The sequence below is a fragment of the Centruroides sculpturatus genome, unplaced genomic scaffold, assembly GCF_000671375.1.
Source record: "Centruroides sculpturatus isolate CEXI.00-Female unplaced genomic scaffold, Cexi_2.0 scaffold255, whole genome shotgun sequence".
NCBI lineage: Eukaryota > Metazoa > Arthropoda > Arachnida > Scorpiones > Buthidae > Centruroides > Centruroides sculpturatus.
The window spans coordinates 300,538-319,959 of NW_019384705.1; the positions used below are offsets into that span (position 1 = coordinate 300,538).

General features: G+C 27.8%; 2 protein-coding genes across 4 annotated transcripts in view; both read right to left on the minus strand.

Moving 5' to 3' along the window:
- Positions 1–18,135, minus strand: part of LOC111627657 (ubiquitin carboxyl-terminal hydrolase 36-like) — an 88,408-nt gene extending 70,273 nt beyond the window's left edge. For 2 of the 3 annotated variants that reach the window (XR_002757044.1, XM_023371256.1), the window contains exons 1-5: positions 15,313–15,366; positions 10,520–10,683; positions 6,334–6,427; positions 4,720–4,845; positions 1,986–2,078 (exon numbers count right to left, since the gene is read on the minus strand). Coding sequence is in view for 2 of the 3 variants with exons in the window: in XM_023371256.1 (XP_023227024.1) it covers positions 1,986–2,078; positions 4,720–4,845; positions 6,334–6,427; positions 10,520–10,683; positions 15,313–15,336 (501 nt within the window). In the remaining variant the exon portion in view is untranslated. Of the gene's footprint in view, positions 1–1,985; positions 2,079–4,719; positions 4,846–6,333; positions 6,428–10,519; positions 10,684–15,312; positions 15,384–18,067 lie in introns of those variants that run through there. The other variant, XM_023371257.1, reaches the window with a different exon arrangement.
- Positions 18,048–19,422, minus strand: part of LOC111627666 (ubiquitin carboxyl-terminal hydrolase 36-like) — a 30,309-nt gene continuing 28,934 nt past the window's right edge. The window contains exon 6 of the mRNA XM_023371270.1: positions 18,048–18,135. Coding sequence (XP_023227038.1) covers positions 18,048–18,135 — 88 coding nt within the window. The remainder of the gene's footprint in view (positions 18,136–19,422) is intronic.

The window sequence follows — 19,422 nt, forward strand, 5'->3', positions numbered from 1 at the left end:
GTGGGGCAGCTTGCCCCGGGCGCCACTGGCAGAGGGGAGCCTAATGGTTTCCAAGAATAACAAAATTTGTTTCTGGAGGGGGAGGGGCGCCAATATAGTGTCGCGGCCCGGGTGCAGTTACGTTCGCTACGTCATTGTGTTTATTATTACGCCACTGATGTTTATTGGCAACAAATTCTATTAAAACTCGCGGGAAAAAGTATGCATAGAAGTCTATGGTGTAAATAGTAGTAGTAGTGGTTTGGGTAGCACTAATCACAAAATTGATTTTTCATACGAATAATTTTTTAATGGAATTATTTCATATCACAAAATTAATTTTTCAAGAGAAATCTTGGCCTATAGATTATGTTAAAAAGCAGCGAAAGACAATGGCAAGTCGATTTTACTACCAAAAAAATTCATGGATTAAATTTTATAGACGAATATATATTAATAATTCTCAACCACATCCGATATTAGTACAAATTGTAAACATTATTATCGCAAATTAATTTTATAATTTAATAATTAAAAAGAATTTATTAAACTTTGTCTTATTTTAAGTTGTCATGTTTTAATTTACTTGGATATTAAAACAATAAATTTTTTTAAATGTAAAAGAAAATGATATAGAGTATCAAGATGTTTTATGAAAATGGAAGAAATGAATTGCAAAGTTTTCTAAATATTAAAATAATTTATAATTTTAATTTACTCAAGAAATTTTTGATCTGAAAATAATTTATAACCTGAATAATTAATTTTTTTAGGTTATAAATAATAAAAGTTAGTAAGGTTATAGAAAATAATTCTTCCAAACATTCACGAGACATTGTTCTAACTACTCAGTAGTCTCACAACTGAACGACACGATGGCACACATGTTAAGGTCGGTCTGCGCAGTCTGACAGTGTGCAGGAAAATCAATGGTTTTTCGTTTCTACTCCAGTGGTCGGTACAGTTCGCCAAAACTATTAAATTTTCCCCCACACATTATCAGGAATTACTCAAGGTCAAGCATGCATGGTTAATCCTTTGAGGATTAACTTAACGTGTATGGTCACTTTAATTAATGAAATCAAACAGTTTTGCAGTACTGTACATCTTGTTGAGATAAAGCAAGAGGACCTCTCACTTTGGACTGGAACATTGTCTGAAAATTGGTATTGGAGAGTAGATACCATTAATTGTCTGAAAATTTCATGAAAATCCAATAATTATGATCACTTTGGATAGAATAAATATTGGAATTGAAGTCAGAAAAGATGAAATGAACATAAATTGGTGTCAAGAGGATCACGAAAAACGTTGACTTGGAGAAAATTTGAGTTAAGTAAATTCAAGTTTAAGATGTTAAATCTCTATGCTGTTCCATTCAGACCTACCTAGTACTTCATTTCCTTAAGTTAAAAAAATATTTGAGTTAGAGAAGTTTTACTGTATATCTAAATTCATTGATTCATCCTATTGTTCCATAGGATAAATTAATGAATTATTACCTGATTCATCCTATGAAACAATAGGATTAATCAAAAATGAATCAGGTAATAATTCATTAATAGGTTAGATCAAATTAATTATTATTTAATCTGATCTAGCCTATAAATTCTTTAACATAACTATTAATGAAATATGGAATTTTCTTCAATAGTTATGTTAAAAATCAAATTACAGTTAAGAATTATTGATTTGTATTTGCTTAAACCAGGAATTACATTGCCTTAATTATCCATACGTTAAAAATTTATATTTTAAATGCTAAAAATATGGAGCATGTTAAAAATTTCTAAATTTATATTTTAAAATTCTTCATAGCATATAAAAAATACAATCTGCACTTTTCAGCAAAATATGATTTTTTTTTAAATATTATAAAAGGTACTTTCAGCAATACATAAATAGGTCTTCAAATAAAAATGTAGCGATCTAAAATTTTTATGATTCAAATTTATTATTTAGATAAATTATTAAAATTTCTCAGGTATAATATCAAAATTTAATACCTTTAAATGATTAGAACTAGTAGCTGCTACACGAATGTAAAATAAAACATAAGCTTGCTGATTCAGAACTTGATTTACACTAACTTGATGAACCTAAAAATTATATAAAATGTAAATAACACTTTAAATTAATATGAAAAAATAGTAATAAATGCTTATAAATATTAAGCTTATATCATAATATATTTAAAATAATCTGTACATTAGAAACTATTCAACATAAAAATATATACTATGTAAATGTAAAATCAAATTTAAAAATCAAAATAAATTGTATTTGTTCATAAAATGCACTAAAATAGATAAAAACAAATAAATTAATCAACATTTTTGATGTGTGTAATAATTCATCAAATATATATGTATATATTCAATACTTTAACAGTTTAGAGCTAATATATAATTCGATACTCAACTTTTTTCTTTAATATCTTTCAATTTAAAGAAACTGAATATGGACAATTTTTGACCTATGGTAACTTTACATTCAGAATCCTTTTGTTTATTCAACACATTAATATAATAAATAGCTTTATATAATGTTTAATTTATTAAATAACATTAGTATAGTATCATAATTGCCTGCCATGCATGTGTGCCCTGACATAACCACTGTCACAATACCTCCTCACAGAAATTGTCCAGATGGAAGGCTATTCAACAAAATGGCCATCCTGCATTCCTAAGCATGATAATGCAGTCTTTCTTAAACTCTAAAAACTGTGCATAGTGTGTTTTATTGTACTGTACAGACATAGCTGGTATTTGAAGATCTCTAAATAATAGGTATAGTAAAAATTCTGAGTCTCTGCAAGACATTTTATAAGATATTGGAATAACAATTTTAAGACCCTCTGGTAGCATTACCTGATGAGCAATGGACCACAATTATAATCATTTACATACCTGTTTGACTCACAGAATAGTCCAATTAACACAAAACATCTATCTGCATGTTTAACTCTTTTTATTAACTTATAAATAATGTATCTAAACAGTAATATTAAAGTAATTCATTATTAATTAAAACAATATTATATTAAAATTAATGTAATATTAGGATATATATTTGCTTACCACTCTTAGATTTTATTATGCTTTTTATATACTGTGAATAAAGTATATAAGTATACAGATATCGATTAATTACAACAGATGTTCCAAAGCTGAACAATGCCAAACAGAAGCTGGATATAAAGCACCAGTCTATAAATAATTGGTTTTATTTTTGTAATAATTTAAACTAAAATACCATATAGAATGTGATATTTTAGTTCAAATTATATAGATGTAGAAGATATAGAAGAAAAATGTTCAAATCAATCATTTTCATATGTCAAGAAATATTTAAATGAAAATTAAGTTTAAAAACTTGTCTTTTAATTTTTTTTTTCACTGTAATGTAACTTATATTACAGACTTTATGATAAAATTTATATTATATGAAAAGAATTTTATAGAAAACATTGTTTCTCTTTTGAAGTAAANTTTTTTTTTCACTGTAATGTAACTTATATTACAGACTTTATGATAAAATTTATATTATATGAAAAGAATTTTATAGAAAACATTGTTTCTCTTTTGAAGTAAAGTTCCATCTGTAACAAATTGTTATCAATTGTTTTCATTATAAATATAATATTGATGAACAAAAGCATTTAAAGCCAAAATCATACTAAACTTATATAATTCTGATGCTGAGATTTCATTATCTGACAGACTATTTAAGAGAAATCTTACGAACATAATTATCTTACTATATTTTCTACCTTACATTGTAAATTTTTTCCAAACAATTGCTTCAAAAAATTATCCTGTTTTTAATAAGGTGGTGATGAAGTTAGGATAGGACCTAGAGCAGTGATTCCCAAAGTGGGTGCTACTGCCCCTGGGGAGGTGAGTAAATCTAAAGGGACGACACACAAAAATAATTAAGGGGGTGGCAGGGTGGTGCTGCAGGCAGGTCCTGGTCAAAGAACTTTTCCCTTACTTCTGTTAAAATGAGTAAGAAGAAACATTGCATTTAATGATTTTCAGATGTGCAAGCTTTTGTCACATAAAGGAAAACAAGTTGGGTCATTGGGTATAAGTTTATGGAATCAAGGGGCAGTGGCTCAAAAAAGTTTGGAAATCACTGATCTAGAGAGTTAGTTACTGGCATATAACATAAAATCCAAATATTCTAATTTTGACACAATATTCCTTATGACATACAATTATAAATTACTACACAAAAAAAAAACAAACAACATATTATTTTATATTAAACCAATAGCCATCAGCATAAAGTAAACTTTATTTATTCATCATGTTTACTTTTCATACTAAGTAATCAATCTAACCCAGTTAATTTGTTTCTTTATTTGTCACTATGAACAAACTAATACTTAATAATATAGGCCAAATTTATCTTAAAATAAATGTGGTAATAATAATATGAGGTAGTTATTGTTGTTTTGTTTTAATTTAAGCACAAACAAAGCTTGACATCATTATGAGTCGTGTTAATAATTTCTTGGGTTTTCAATGAGAGCTCTTATTAAAATGACTAAACTATCTGTCTGGTCTTTCTGAACTAAATCAGTTGCACCTTATAAAGATATAAATATAATAATCAGCATCAAAATAGTAAAAGTAATCATAATAATTTTTTTTAAATAATAAATATTTGATTATTGTATTTTTTCAAAGATAAATTCAATACAAAATAATCAAAAAGTAAAACGATACTCACACGAGCATCATCCATTAGATACCAGTAACCATTAGAATTACGAACATAACAGAAATAATGTCCAGAATTACAGCTGGGACCAAGATGAACTAAAACTGCATTCAATCTATAAATAACTGGTCCACCCTACAAAATAAATTATAGTAAGAATTTTTTACTTTTGCTTATTCTGAAACAGTGTCTTCTTTTATTTGTTTTTTTCTGTCACAACTAGGTGCATAGATAGACACTGGACATTTCTGACATCACTCTTCATTCAGGAATAAAGAGTGATGTCAAAAACACCCAGTGTCTATCTATGCAACTAGTTGTGACAGAAAACAGCAAATTTTTTACTTCTAAAAAAATTGAATCTAAATATCTAAATATTTACTATAAAAAATTAATTGCTAAATAATTAATTTAAATAATAATTTGATATGCTTATAAAAAAATGAAAGATCTTAAAAGAATTCTCCATACTTAATCTTTTAAGGAAAAATAAATGTATACATTCTAGAAAAACTCATCATATAATTAAACTAGTCTTTCTTAGGATAAGAATAAAGCTGATGTTTATTAGACTACATATGCAAAGGAAAGTATTTCTGTGTTCATCATAAAGTAGAACATAATATAACATATATTAGAAAATTAAAATATATATTTAAATTTGTTTAAAATGTTATAATATATTTAAAATTTTGCTACTTTTGCAAGAAATTTGGGATTATTAAAAAAAAAAAAAAAAAATGTCATACAATGTTATATGACATGATATTTAAGTTTTTCAAAGTCTTTATTCTGTTCCTTTTTATTCAACAAAATTTTCAAATTTTGTTCTTTAGTTATGGCACTAGAATGATGCACATACAAAATCTATAACATTGGCTTCCTTCTTGTTCTAGGAAGTACTATAAAATTAAAATTTTATTGAGCTGCAATTTGAAAAAATTGTAAACCTGTAATTATAATTCCCACTGCTGTCTGTCTGTCTTTCCTTATTCTCAAGAATGGAGTTACATAGGTGAAAGCAGATATCATATACAGACAGCTTAGGGCAGGAGGCTCCAATTAACTATATATGAACTTCCAATGCAAAACCAGAAGTCCGTGTTATTAATATTCAAAAATTTTCCTCTGGAAGGAGTTAGATAGATGACTGGCACGATTCTATTCTAATAGGAAAAGTATGATGTACAGGAGCAAGTCACTACTAATTTCAGATAGAGAGCATATACTTTAAATTAAATAAATTAAAAATACAATTAAAATTGCAGCCAGGCATTGTGACAATGTCACAATAAATATTTGCTTATTTGATTTTTATTTATTTATTTAATAATTAGATGAAGTACAAAATCTATTTAAAAAGTCTCAGAAATGAAAATAAACTATAATAAAATATAGATAAAAAATATTTCTTAAAGTTGTCTTTTAATAAACTCAAAATTACTGATTCTGGATTACTACTGCTTTTTTTACAAGCTTTTCATAATTTGAGATAATACAAAACTTATTAGATGCTAGATCCAATGAATATAATGGAGAGAAAAATGCTTTGGCAAAAACAAATATTTTACATAAAAATTTAAAATCATGAACAAATAAACTTTAATGTTAAAATTCATTTACCTTAGTATCAGACATATAAGGCCGAAGATCTAATTTTTCAGGATAAGAAACATGTTTTGTTATCTTTCCACCAAACATCCGATTGTAATCAAATCTATTTCAAATAAAAAAGTTAGTGATAAATTATTGCATTCATTTATACAATTTATTTGATTTATTTAAAAAAAAAGGAAGTGAAGAAATCAAAACAATAATTTTTTTATATTAAATATGAATCTGTTACATATTTATATATAATAATGTAAAATATAACTATAATTATTAATATATATATAANAATATTTTATAATTTATTTTATTCAAATATTAAAACTTATTTTTTTAAATCCTATTTTAATAGTAATTTTTAAAATACAGCTTTAAATTTTAATGTGTAATTATTAATTTTTATTACATAGTTTAAAATGTGACAAATTATATAATTTTCAGTCAAAGAATATTTCCTAAAACAGGGGTTGGCAACCATTCATCAGTGTTGTGCCGAACATAACTTAGTGTTATTCCGAGTGCCAACATGATTCTACCAGGTTTATTATATGAGCCATTGATTTTGAAAGGGGGCAATTCCATTTTATGCTATTGTTAGATATTTAATGGGGTTTTAAACTCATTTGAATGGATTTAAAAATATTCATAAGCAGTGATACTTATTTTATATTTTTGTGGTCTTATTTCATGTAAATTTAGTATGCAATAATGGCTATCCATGTTAAGTGAAAGAAATCATGGTTTTGGTATGCACCAATGGACTTGCCTCACTTTCAAAATCAATGATTTGTTGAAAACGTTGATTTTCTTTGAACGGAATATAATTATAAAAATAATAAATTGAATATTTTATTTATTTACTTATTTATTTTATTTCAACGTTTCATACTTCTTTTGAAAAGCTACAACAAAACAAAAAATTAATTTTATAGGAAAAAGTGGCTAACATAAGAAAAAATATTCAGTAATAAGTTGCATGCATATAATTATATTTCTTAGTTTAGATGGTGAATTGTGAATTGATTAAAAACATAAATTTTATGTTAATTTGTAATAAGAATTAGCTTTAACTATTTTTTCACAAAATGGACTTGCCCCACTTTCAAAATCAACAGCTCATATATGTTATCAAAATTAGTCCAGTTATAAAGGACTTCAAAAATGTATATATTTGAAGTTAAGTTGTTAATTGAATTATGTTCTTACATGTGAAGCACTTGCATAACACATAGATGGCAACACAGAGTGTAAATGCATGCACTGTAATAGAAATATACAAACAAGAGGTTCATTTGTAATGTACCATGACCTTTGCTAAACTATGAATTTCATTTAAATATGTAATTAATAATTAAAATATAATTTTTACTACATTTTTATTCAATCAGAGTGCCATTGAAAATCATCCCACATGTCACATTTGGCACACGTGCCATAGGTTGCCGACATCTATCCTAAATAATTCAATTTTATAAACAAACTGATTTTAGAAATCTATATATAATAGTTGGTTGATTTGGCAGCATCACAAGAATCACAGCAAATGTAAAGAACCAAAGTGATGTCAGATTATCAAACTTTTTTGTATTTCTGCAAAATTTGATAAGTTATATGCATCTGAACATTGCAGATATCTGATTTATTTATGTGCATGATTTTTAATCAGTCTGATGATACAGTGCATGACTATATCATATTAAGATTGGTTGAGAGATCTATAAAAATGTTAATGAATACATTGCTTCATAAAATGAGCATTCATAATGATTCACAAAAGCTGCACATGCTCCAAGTATGAAAAATTTGTTTTTAAGTGTATTATCCTCAAATTAGACTTTGGGAAAGAAAATAAATCAGTCACACATATTACCAAAAATATCTGTATGTTAGCTCTAATAAAGCAGTGTTCTTTCAATACAATACAATGCAGACAATATACAGTTTGCTAAATTACACTCAATGAGTATTTGAGTCCTCCTGTATTCTGTTTTGTGGATTATCATTAGACAATTCCAGATTATTGGCTACTTTTAGAGTTTGCTGGTATTACCATACATTCCTATTTATCAAGTGCCAAACTAACAAACTTCTACTTTTGTATTAAAATGTATTGATGTCAATGTACATTTGCAGTGGTTGTTCTGGAAAATTTTTAAAAACTCACCACCATTTCACTGTTTTAAATTTTTTTGCCACCAGTTTTACTAACTAATGCAGGTGCTGGTAGCCTTATCAGTTTGGCATCTTGAAAACAAAGTAATATGTTAAACTGTCACTTACAAAGAGAAGGCCAGATGTTCGGGTCTCCAATTTGAACAAAATTTGGTGAGCACATAGCTTTAGCATAAACAGATCCTTGTCCAAATAACAGAACCCACTTTTCAAACACTTCCAAAAAAGTGGCCTCTAAAATTTTAATGTTTAGCTTATAAGACTTTGAAAGTTTCATATCCAAGAATGGCACTAGCTAAGTGAATATGATGCGAGGCACCAAAGCTAATCGGTGCCTTGTATCATAATAACAAAGGGAAAGTATGGCAATTGGTCAAGGAAAGACTCCCAGAATTTTACATCTTTGGACTTAAACGTCGAGAAATGAAAAAAAATTTGGTCATTTCTGTATGTATAGATGTTAGTGTGTGTAAAGCATGATTTCACTTGCCCTCTTTGAAGCTAAATAAATCCTGTGCTTTTTGTCAACAATTTCTGAAATTTTGCAGAGAGGTTTGTGTATTAGGGGATTGATGCTATTAAATTTTGGTAATTAAAGGTCACTGGGGTGGTGAGATAAAGAGGATCGTGTCTATCTCCAGAGGGATCTGACTTAATGACAATGTTATTTGTTATCAGCATTTACAATTTTTTATAAAACCTATCCCTACTCTCAAAATTAAGCATTTTGTCATTTTATAATAGTTAAAAATATAAAAAGTTTTTAAATACAATATAATAACAGATGCTGCCACCAATGCTGCCAGGAAAGTTAAGTCAACTTGTTACTGAATTTTTTCACTTTTCTATAACAGTAACTATAAAAAGAGTCTAACATTATAACAAAGTATTTTATTTTTCTTCCTAAGAACTCTGATGCAAGATTGTTTTTGTCTTTTTAATCAGAAATATTAGGTTGGTTCTTACAGTTTGACATGCTGAAGAAAGAAATGTGCTTTCAACAGTTGTCAACAACTGACATGAATAACAATAGCAATTGTTAATCTTACCAAATACTAAATACTATATGCTACATACTACTAATACTGTATAATACTATATATTAAATTAAAACTTCACATATTTAAATATAGAAAATAATTTAATATAAATTATTATTATAAATTAATACATAAAATTATAAATATCACACATTTCTCATTTATTTTAATATCTAATATGTGGCCAATACTAACTAAGTGTATCTTTACAACCATAAAATATTATAAAACTGTTATTGTTGATAAATATTTGACTTAAGTCTAACAATGCAATCATAATTTTAGAGCAATATCATCATTTTTTTAATTTAAAAATAAACAAGAACTTAAAAACAAGATTAAAAAAAACAATCAAAATAAATGCTACTGAGCTAAGTTAATCCAACTTTTAAATCTAATAATGTGATAGTAAAGAATAGTGAAAATAAAATAAAAGTAGTTTTAATAAAAATAACATTAACATAATTTCAGTGTTGTTATTAGAGAGGTTGCGGCCAACATTTTCATCGCAAAAATGTGAATGTCAGACGTTCAGCACCACCTTCCTGTAAGCCTAGAAGTTTGACAACAGCATTTGGAATGTCAAGCATGATTCCACTGATGTTCCAAACACCACTGTCAAACTTCTAGGCTTACAGGAAGGTGGCACTGAATGTCTTACATTCATGTTTTTGCAATGAAAATGTTGGCTGCAACCTCTCTATTAACTGTGATTATAAATTTGTTACAACAAAAATTATTCAATGATAGTCAAAGTGATAATTTTTTAATTTAATAGTTGATACTACTGAAAAAATTTTACTAAATTGAATTTTTTAATTATATGAAACATTTTTTGATCATTCAATTTCCTTTACTCTACTCATTTACATTTTTTTAAAGTACTTTAAAAATTCAGTTAGCATTTTAAAAATAAACAACAATAATGAAATTAAACATAAAAAAAAATAAGAAATATTAAGAATAAAAATGCATATTTTATATACCTTTTAAACTGAAATGTGGCAACATTTGGAGGTCTATGTACAGTAAACCGCTTTTGTGCAGAAACCTTCATATTACATCTGGGACATTTATAAGCATTTTCGTTTTGCAATAATTCTGGTTGAATAAATTTCTCTAATGCTTTTTCTAGACTTTGAACATTTTGCTGAAAAGAAAAATAAAATTATGTCTTATTTATTAAAAATTTTATAAAATCGCTATGTATTCAATATTTTTAATAATAATATAGTTTTTTTTATAATACAGAATAAAAAATAACTTTTTATATTATTTATTCTCTATGTGATCTGAAGTTTGATAAAAGTTCATTGCTCTTTTCAAGTATGTCTTCAGGAAGTGGTAGAAATATATAACTTTTGTCCTACTGAAGACAAAACAATGAAGCTTCATCAATGAATTCTTGACATTTTGAGAAATCAACAATAACACAAATTTGGTAGAGGGTGTAACAGGTAAAAAGTTCTAGTAATATTGAAAAATGAGTCATATATTAACTTTTTTGATGCAACGACCGCGATATCGCGGGATCACGTGACCACCTGTTATTAATGAGATGCAACAAGTGCAAAAATGCGATTTTAATAAAAAATTTGAATAATTCGCGTTATATTCGAGTTTTCTTGCGATTTTAGCTATGATTCGCTCTTTTGTAGGTCGATTGACTTTGTTTAAGCCAATAAGCGTTTTGTTACTACCCCTGGGCCATAAATATTTCGGGAAATACACTCCCCTATTATTTACAGTAAATCTTCGAAGTTAACTAGACAGTTGTTGAAAACAATCAAAGGGAAACTCCTTCTAAAGTTTTATTGGGTATCTTCTGTCTTTGTTGACATTACTGTAACTAATCACAGACTTGTGAAAGGAAAAATTGCCGCGAAAAGTCCCGCCTCCAACCTTCGAAGTAAAATGTAAACAATCACAATAAATTCGCTTTTTAAATCGTTTTTTAGCTCTAATTAACTAATTTAACGTTTTAAGACATTAAATTAGCTAATTCGACAATATTTAATCGTACTAATATGTTTTTAAAACTATCTAGCAAGAAATATTCCCTGGAAGCTCCACCTCTCTATAGTAAGTCGATGGAAGACGTTCTTGCTGTTAATTGGCTTTAAAACTTTTGTTTCTACGCTTATTACGTCTAATTGGTAATTTATATTATGACTGATTTAACTTTAACGAATGAGAGTTTTTTTCAGAACCATCTAGTCTGGATTTTCCCGCGAAGAACCAATCTACGTGATTGAAGTCATTATGTAAACAAACGTTAAAAAATAGCTATATTTATTATTTTAGAGCGTAATTCTACTAGTTTTCATGTTATTTGACTCTACGTAGACAAGCAGATATTTTATCAAAAGCTTCCAGCTAAAAAATTTTCTGAGAAACTCATTACTTCCGGATATTGCGTAATCACAAAAAAAATTAACTAGTCATTTATTATAGGGTATTATTATATAAAGCGTTGAAAAAATATGTAAAAAGTGTCAAATATTCACTCTTATAAAAGCATGTTGATAAACTTTGACCTAAAAATACCCTAGCCACTTCCCACTCCCCGCAGTTAGTCATATAGGGAGACAGAGTACAGTACATTGTAAACAAGGACTTTACTCAGAACTGTTTATATATATACGTGAGGGTAAAGTCAAATTTTCGCAGTTACGTAATAAGAGGAAATACGTAAACAATTAAGTAAGCCGTATCGGTCATACGGTTCACTAATCGGCATCACTTCACGATGACAATCGACTCCTCTCCCCGCTGGGTAATTAGAGACGTAGTGTAAATAATGGCAATAACTTCTCCCCCGCTTTAGCTAGAGAGCTGCGGTTTGTTTTATTTAAAAGAAGACAGATGTGTCTAACGAACAGATGTACAAAGTTCAGCGAATCTCTGTAAATTAATTTTTTTTTCTATTGTTCGTGAACGTCGAAATTTTAATATTATTTTAAATTTGTATTAAACTAAAAATTAAACAATCGTAAACTGCAATATGTTTTTAATCAAACACAAAAAACAGATTAAATATAGCGCGATTTTGAAGCGAAATATCTCGATTTAAAAAATTATCCAAAAATTCAAAAAATGCGTTGCATGACGAATTCCATTCAATTTTTTTCTGTAGATAGTTTGCATGGAATTGATTAACCATTTTCAGTCGTTTAAGTACTGCTACATCAAGATCAATAATATAGTATACAATTCCATAGACACCATTACATCTAGAATTTTGTAAATTTTAAGTGAGATACTGACTCCATTAAGACAATATCAATAGTAAAAACTCACAAATCTACACATACCACTATTGTAACATCAATAGTAAACATAACAAGTCTGCCGATGCCAAAATGTGACATGTTTCTACTTGACACACTGCTATGACAATATTATGTGTAAAATCACAAGTATAAGTTGTTACAAATTTTTTCCACCCATAAAAAATACAAGAACTCGCTGTAAAAATTTTGAAAACACTGGAAGTGAAGATTAATTTGTTTTTTAACTTATAGAGACAATTTGAATGATACTATAGCAGAAGAAATTGAAAGTAAGTATGATGCTGAAGGTAATAGTGAAAAAAAAAAAGATGAAAAACACAAGTTATCAAAAACGACACTGATGATAAAATGAAAGTACTTCTGTAGAAAAACCATTCATGTTTTTCTACAGAATCTAACATCATACCATTCATGTATGATGTTACAGAGAACAGTTGCCGTCATATGTATAAAACCCTCTTGCACTGCAATTTTAGATGCAGTAGTAAGTCCATGTAACAATTAAAAGACATGCAGAGTTTAAATTTAGGTGCTTGCTTGGATCAAAAAAAATTACTGCAACTACCAGTAATAAAAATTCTTGGAGTACAAAGAATTAAAATATTAGCCTCTAAATATATTACAAAATTAAATGTGTAGAAATATCACAAAAATATCTTCTTTTAGTTCTTAATGTCCTTTTCACACTTTCAGGAACTAACTGTCCTTATGGTGGAGTCAACCTTCTTTTTAGGCCACTCTTCTGCCTCAATATATAAAATATTGTTAAAAATATTCCCAAGATTTTCAGCACAATCATTAAATTTAATTTACAATTAAAAAATATAATTATGGTCAACTCCGCCATAAGGATAGCTAGTTCCCGAAGTGGGAAAAAGGTGTTAAGATTTAAAAGAAGACATTTTTGTGATACTTCTACACATTTAATTTTGTAATGTATGAATTTCATCCTGACATGTCATTATATTTTTTAATTGTATATTAAATATAGTTTTATATAGATAGAAAACTGACAATTTTTTCACAAATTAAGTAAAGATAAAATTAAACAAAATAAAATATTCATTTCATTGAATTATAAAATGGTTACTAGATAACTCATAATATGCAATTTTATTGAAAATCTATTAATTTACTATAAAAAATGATTTTATCGCAAATTAGGCTAATCATATTTCAGTTAATCAAAATTTATCATTACTAAATTTACTCATATTAATTATTTATCATCAGGTTAAAAATTAAAAATTATAATTATTACTGTTAATTATATAATAATTAGCAACATATAGCTCCTAATTTAAGAAGTAATATTATAGTTTCTTAAAGAAACAAAGAAAGCAAAAAGGAGGAAACCAAAATTGTCTATATATATAAAAATGAATGTATGTCTGTGTGTCCTTCATGCATTACCATACCGTTTATCCGATTGCCGTGAAACTTTGGGAAGTTGTTTAATATACTCCGGCGAAGGTTTGTGGCGTAGTACGATTGCCATAAAACTTTGAAAAGTTTTTTTAATTTTTTAATACACTCCCGCAAAGTACATTTATCCTACGATAGATGGTGTGTGTTTACACTAGCATTCGCGCACAGTGTGTTTGATCGATTTCAAATTGTGAAGACCATTTCCCCCCTTCAAAAAATATCTATATATGCATTTGTGAACTGTTATTTACGATATTTGTAATAATTTTTGTTTAATCACTTTATTTCAACTTTTTTTTGCTAATTACGTATTCGCTCGAACTTTGTTAAAACTTTAACTGTATACCGAACAACAACCGAAGTTGTAGAAGGAAATTCGCCTATTTTACCGATCTAGGGATCCCCTTTTCCAAATTTTAATATCATCTAATAATTTAAAAAGACAAATTACAATAAAACAGTTTATTATCCGACTATCAGAAATTTCACAACATGCCAAGGAAGAGAGGAAGGAGCAATTAAATAATTAAAATTATAAAGAATTAAAAATATATATATAAAAATGGGGAACATCACACTTCTGACAATCGCAGCGAGTGTGTGGGCTAAATTTGGAGAATCCGTGCTTCTCGCATGGGCAACTGTATGTGGCCGGCTCACGCGTTGAAAAACCTTCCGATTTATTCGTGTACGCACCAGACGGAAAAACAAAAAATATCGTGTATCCACAAGCACTCCAATAAATAAATAGAATTGAAACGACACTTTGAAATGTTTTCCCGATTAAAATGAATAATAATAATAAGTTTCAATAAAAATGATGAAATGTAAATTTAATTTTATCATAACGAGTTTGCTTGAATTTCCTTTCTTCTGAGATCGCAGCAATGCGCGACGGGTAAGCTAGTTTAATATAAACTTCCTAAAAACTCAAATAAATTTTTCTTAAAAAAGAAAAAATATTTCATAAAAATAAAAATAATAAACATGTTAGATATCAAGACATTTTATCTTTTTAACATTATCATTCAATTATAAAATTTTACTTAAATTCTTACCTTAATATCCAATATAAAATCCATAAAATGATCATATGTATTACTTTTTTCTTTGCAGCGTAAACATATAACTAAAATTAAAGTAAATAAAAAATTATTATGAGAACAATGATTCCTTCAATGATTCCTTCTTTGATGTTATGAGACCATAAAAAAAGCAAATTCTGATATAAATCAGTTTAAAATATCCAAATTTAATTATTTCTAAATATATTATAATGTAGTTCTCTCAGGTTTGATTATGATCTGAGCAACAAAATATTTCAAATGTGTTCAATAACTGATAAGCTACATATATTTTATCAAATTTATTCATATTTTTAATTCTCCCATTAAAGGTCAAATACAGTAGAACCTCGATTATCCGGACTAATTGGGGATGAAAATAGTCTGGATAAGGAAAAATCTGGATAATCGAAAAAATAATAATTGACAGTGAAAGACATGTACATTACAGTACATACAGTATGAATAATTTTTATTTGTCTAGATTTACATATACTGTAGCTTCAGTATTAAATTATTTTTTATTAAGAAAATTGATTATTGTTTAACTTCATAATTTTTTCACTTTGTGTTTTTTTATATCCGAGATTGTTGACGTTCCAACACCATATTTATTAGATAATGAATGTCCAGACTCACCGTGTTTCAAACCATTGATTATATCCAATTTGTCTTTAATGATAATACAACACGTTTTCTTTTCAATGACACATCGATAGTAATAAAAATAAATGTTGTATTTAAATCATGACCAAATTTTCAAGAAACAAACGTTCATATTGAATTTGGACTACTACTGACCGGTACTAACAAACTGCCTATTGTTTAAAGGCCCTCTGGTGTGCAAGAAGACAGATTTTATAAAATAAAAAGCAGTTAAAACTGTCAAATTTTTATTCATAAAAATGCAAACTATTTATCGTTTTATGACACACAAAATTTTTTCGTTGCGTTCACAGCTTTTAAGTAATGCATAAACCTTTGAGGTGTGAGGTCCCCTCAGACCATGAGGCCGTAGGAGGTGGCCCATGTCGCCCATGCCTTACGCCACCCTTGGCCATAGAAATGACGTAATTTCAATATAAATTATTTATAAATATGTATGTCAAGTTATATTTTTATTACAATGCAAAATGTATTAAAAAGTTTACGACCACTTTGCCGGGTGAGACATTGTTGGAACAAAAAAAGTTATGCGTTCCATCATGTGCATAAACAGTATTGCAATTCGCCAAGTGCAAATCAGCAAATTTGGAAAATTTTTGTTTATTTTGAACAATCTGGATAATCGAGGTTCTACTGTAACAAATAAAATAATTTATTTTAACATTTTGTTCTATTAGAGAGCATTCTGAAGCCACTGTATAACCAGAGAAAAGTAAAAGTTTCTGAGAGATCAATTTCTTTGAGATCAAATTCTGAGAAATAAATTTTCTACTCAATACAGCTATCTAAATTCTTAAAAACTTCAGTTTATAAAAACTATTAGCTTAATTTTAAAAAATCCAGTGACAAGTTGCTTAACTTTTCTGGCAACATTTAAAACTATGCCTGGTTCCAACCATTATGATCATTTATTATTAAAAACGTTTCATATTTTTAATTATAAAATGGCAAAAAGCTTAATTTTGAAGGTAGGATGGGTTTTATAAAAAAATTGTAAATGCTAGTAATGAGGAAAATTGTCATTAAGTCCAACCCTACTTGAGATATGACACACAACCTCATTTATCTCCCCATCTCCTTAACTTTAACCATCAAAATTTAATAGCATCAATCCCCTTAATACACAAACCTCTTTCCAAAATTTCAGAAATTTTCAACAAAAAGCACAGGAGTTATTAAGCTTCAAAGAGGGTGAAAAAAATTATGCCACCCACATCTATACATGTGTACAATATTAAAAATGGCAAACAGTAACAACACAGCCATTTTCCTCATGTTTACAAATTTTATTTTGTACTTTATTTAGATAGAAGAAGTCGATCAAAGAAGATTTGACCAAAGATTTAAGATCTTTTGATAAAGAATACTATTTTGAGTAAGATTTGTTTGTTTTCTCCTTTTAATTTATATATGATTATTTGTGTAGAATTTTTATTAAATTTATTATCCTTTCCTCTTTTTATTCTAATCTCAGTTGTTGTATTGAACTTTCAACCATTAAAACAACAATTGAGTCTATTTTCTCACACAACTTCAAAACAAACTAATATTGGCTAATAGAAATGTATCTTGGTGGCAGCCTCTACAAAAAATAAAATTCGGCCAACATTTGTGGTATGAGAAAAGTGGCACAAAATAGATTTCTGCAGTGAAAAAAAGTGATGTCATTATGCTGATTTTAGTTGCCACACATCCATCCTTAAGCTGTCTTTTCATACTATCAGCCTCAATATAGGGCTGATAGTATTAAAAGTCCTGTTAATGCCAACACAGTTGATAAAACCAGACTTTTCACTAACTATTAGTTTTAGTTACCACATCATCATCATCACTATCACTATCATTAATTATCATCCTTCAATATCAGTTTCAACAAATCTTAAAGTGATTACACTAAGTAGATTCTTCTGTATATATAAACCAAATGGCGGTCTCATATCATTAAGACTGAAAACCAATGATTTAAGTTACAAACAGTTTCATTTTTAAAAGTAATTATAATAAAAAATTATTATTTATTACATATTTTTAAATACAGTATTTATAATTAAAAATTAATCAAATCACTTCATGATTATTATACCTTGACTACGATGATAACCACCAAAAATATGATTAATAACAGTAGTTTCTTTACTGGCAGGATCAAGCCTAAAATAAAATTAATAAAATTAATTTTTCTGCTCAAAGGTTCAATCAAATTCTTATTTATATCTTTTCAAAATGATTATTTAGAAAATCATGATAAAGTTTATCTAATCCAGTAGTGTTTTAATTTAAATTAAACATAAAGTAATCTACTCTCTAATTACTAAAAATAGTTCAAATAATCAAATTCATTGACAAAAAAATGAAACCAAATTTAAGGCATGTCAATATTACATAATATAGATTTTATACATACAATTTGTTCAATTTAAGTATGAGGACTATTTTTTAAATAAGGTCCGTTTTTTAATAAGAAGAAAAATACTGTAAATATCATTAAAATATATTTTTTCCCACATTCTACATACTTTTATCTACTTTTCTACATAATTTCCATTTTTGTTCAAACATTTGTCATACCTCTCAAAAATTTTTTAAATTTCGACTTCAAAGAAATCTGCCGCCTGCCACCGAAAGACATTAGGCCACGCCACTTGTCTTGTATGGCACGGCGGAGTTTTCTATGATTACACAATAAGCATCAGAATTGATTGTTGTGTCTCTTGGCATAAAATCCACTAACAAAGTCCCTTTCCTGTCCCAAAAGACAGTTACCGTGATCTTTCGTGCTGAAATCAAAAAAACAGATCGTATCTTACAGTCGGCGGGTGACTCAATTTTCTTAAACATTATAAATTTCTACAGTTCAGCACACAGACAGACGATACAGCTGCAAATGGCATCTAAACACGTGCAAAGCATGCTGAAAGCAGATGCTCATGCACGCTGCTGCAATTGCTCGTCATTCTTACCATCATTCACAAACGGACCTTATTTAAAAAATAGCCTTTGTATATATCGAGTTTTTAACATACATTTTATATTATATATACACAAAATTATTAAAAAAGAAATAGAACCAGAAATAGGGATATGGAACAAAAATAATATTGTATGTAGGTTGGAGTGCAAATGCACTTGAACCCCATATTTATACAGGTGAGAATAAGAACCTCTGGACAAGATTAATGGAGAACATTCAAGCAATAAAATTTACTTTTATAATTTCTAAAAGAATAAATGAAAATACAAGTACAGTAGAACCTCGATTATCCGGACTAATTGGAGATGAAAGTAGTCCGGATAAGGAAAAATCCGGATAATCAAAACAAATACTTTAATTTGTCTTTTAATGATAATACAACACGTTTTCTTTTCGATGACATATCGGTAATATTAAAAGTAAATACTGTATTTAAATCGTGATCAAATTTTCAAGAAACAAACGTT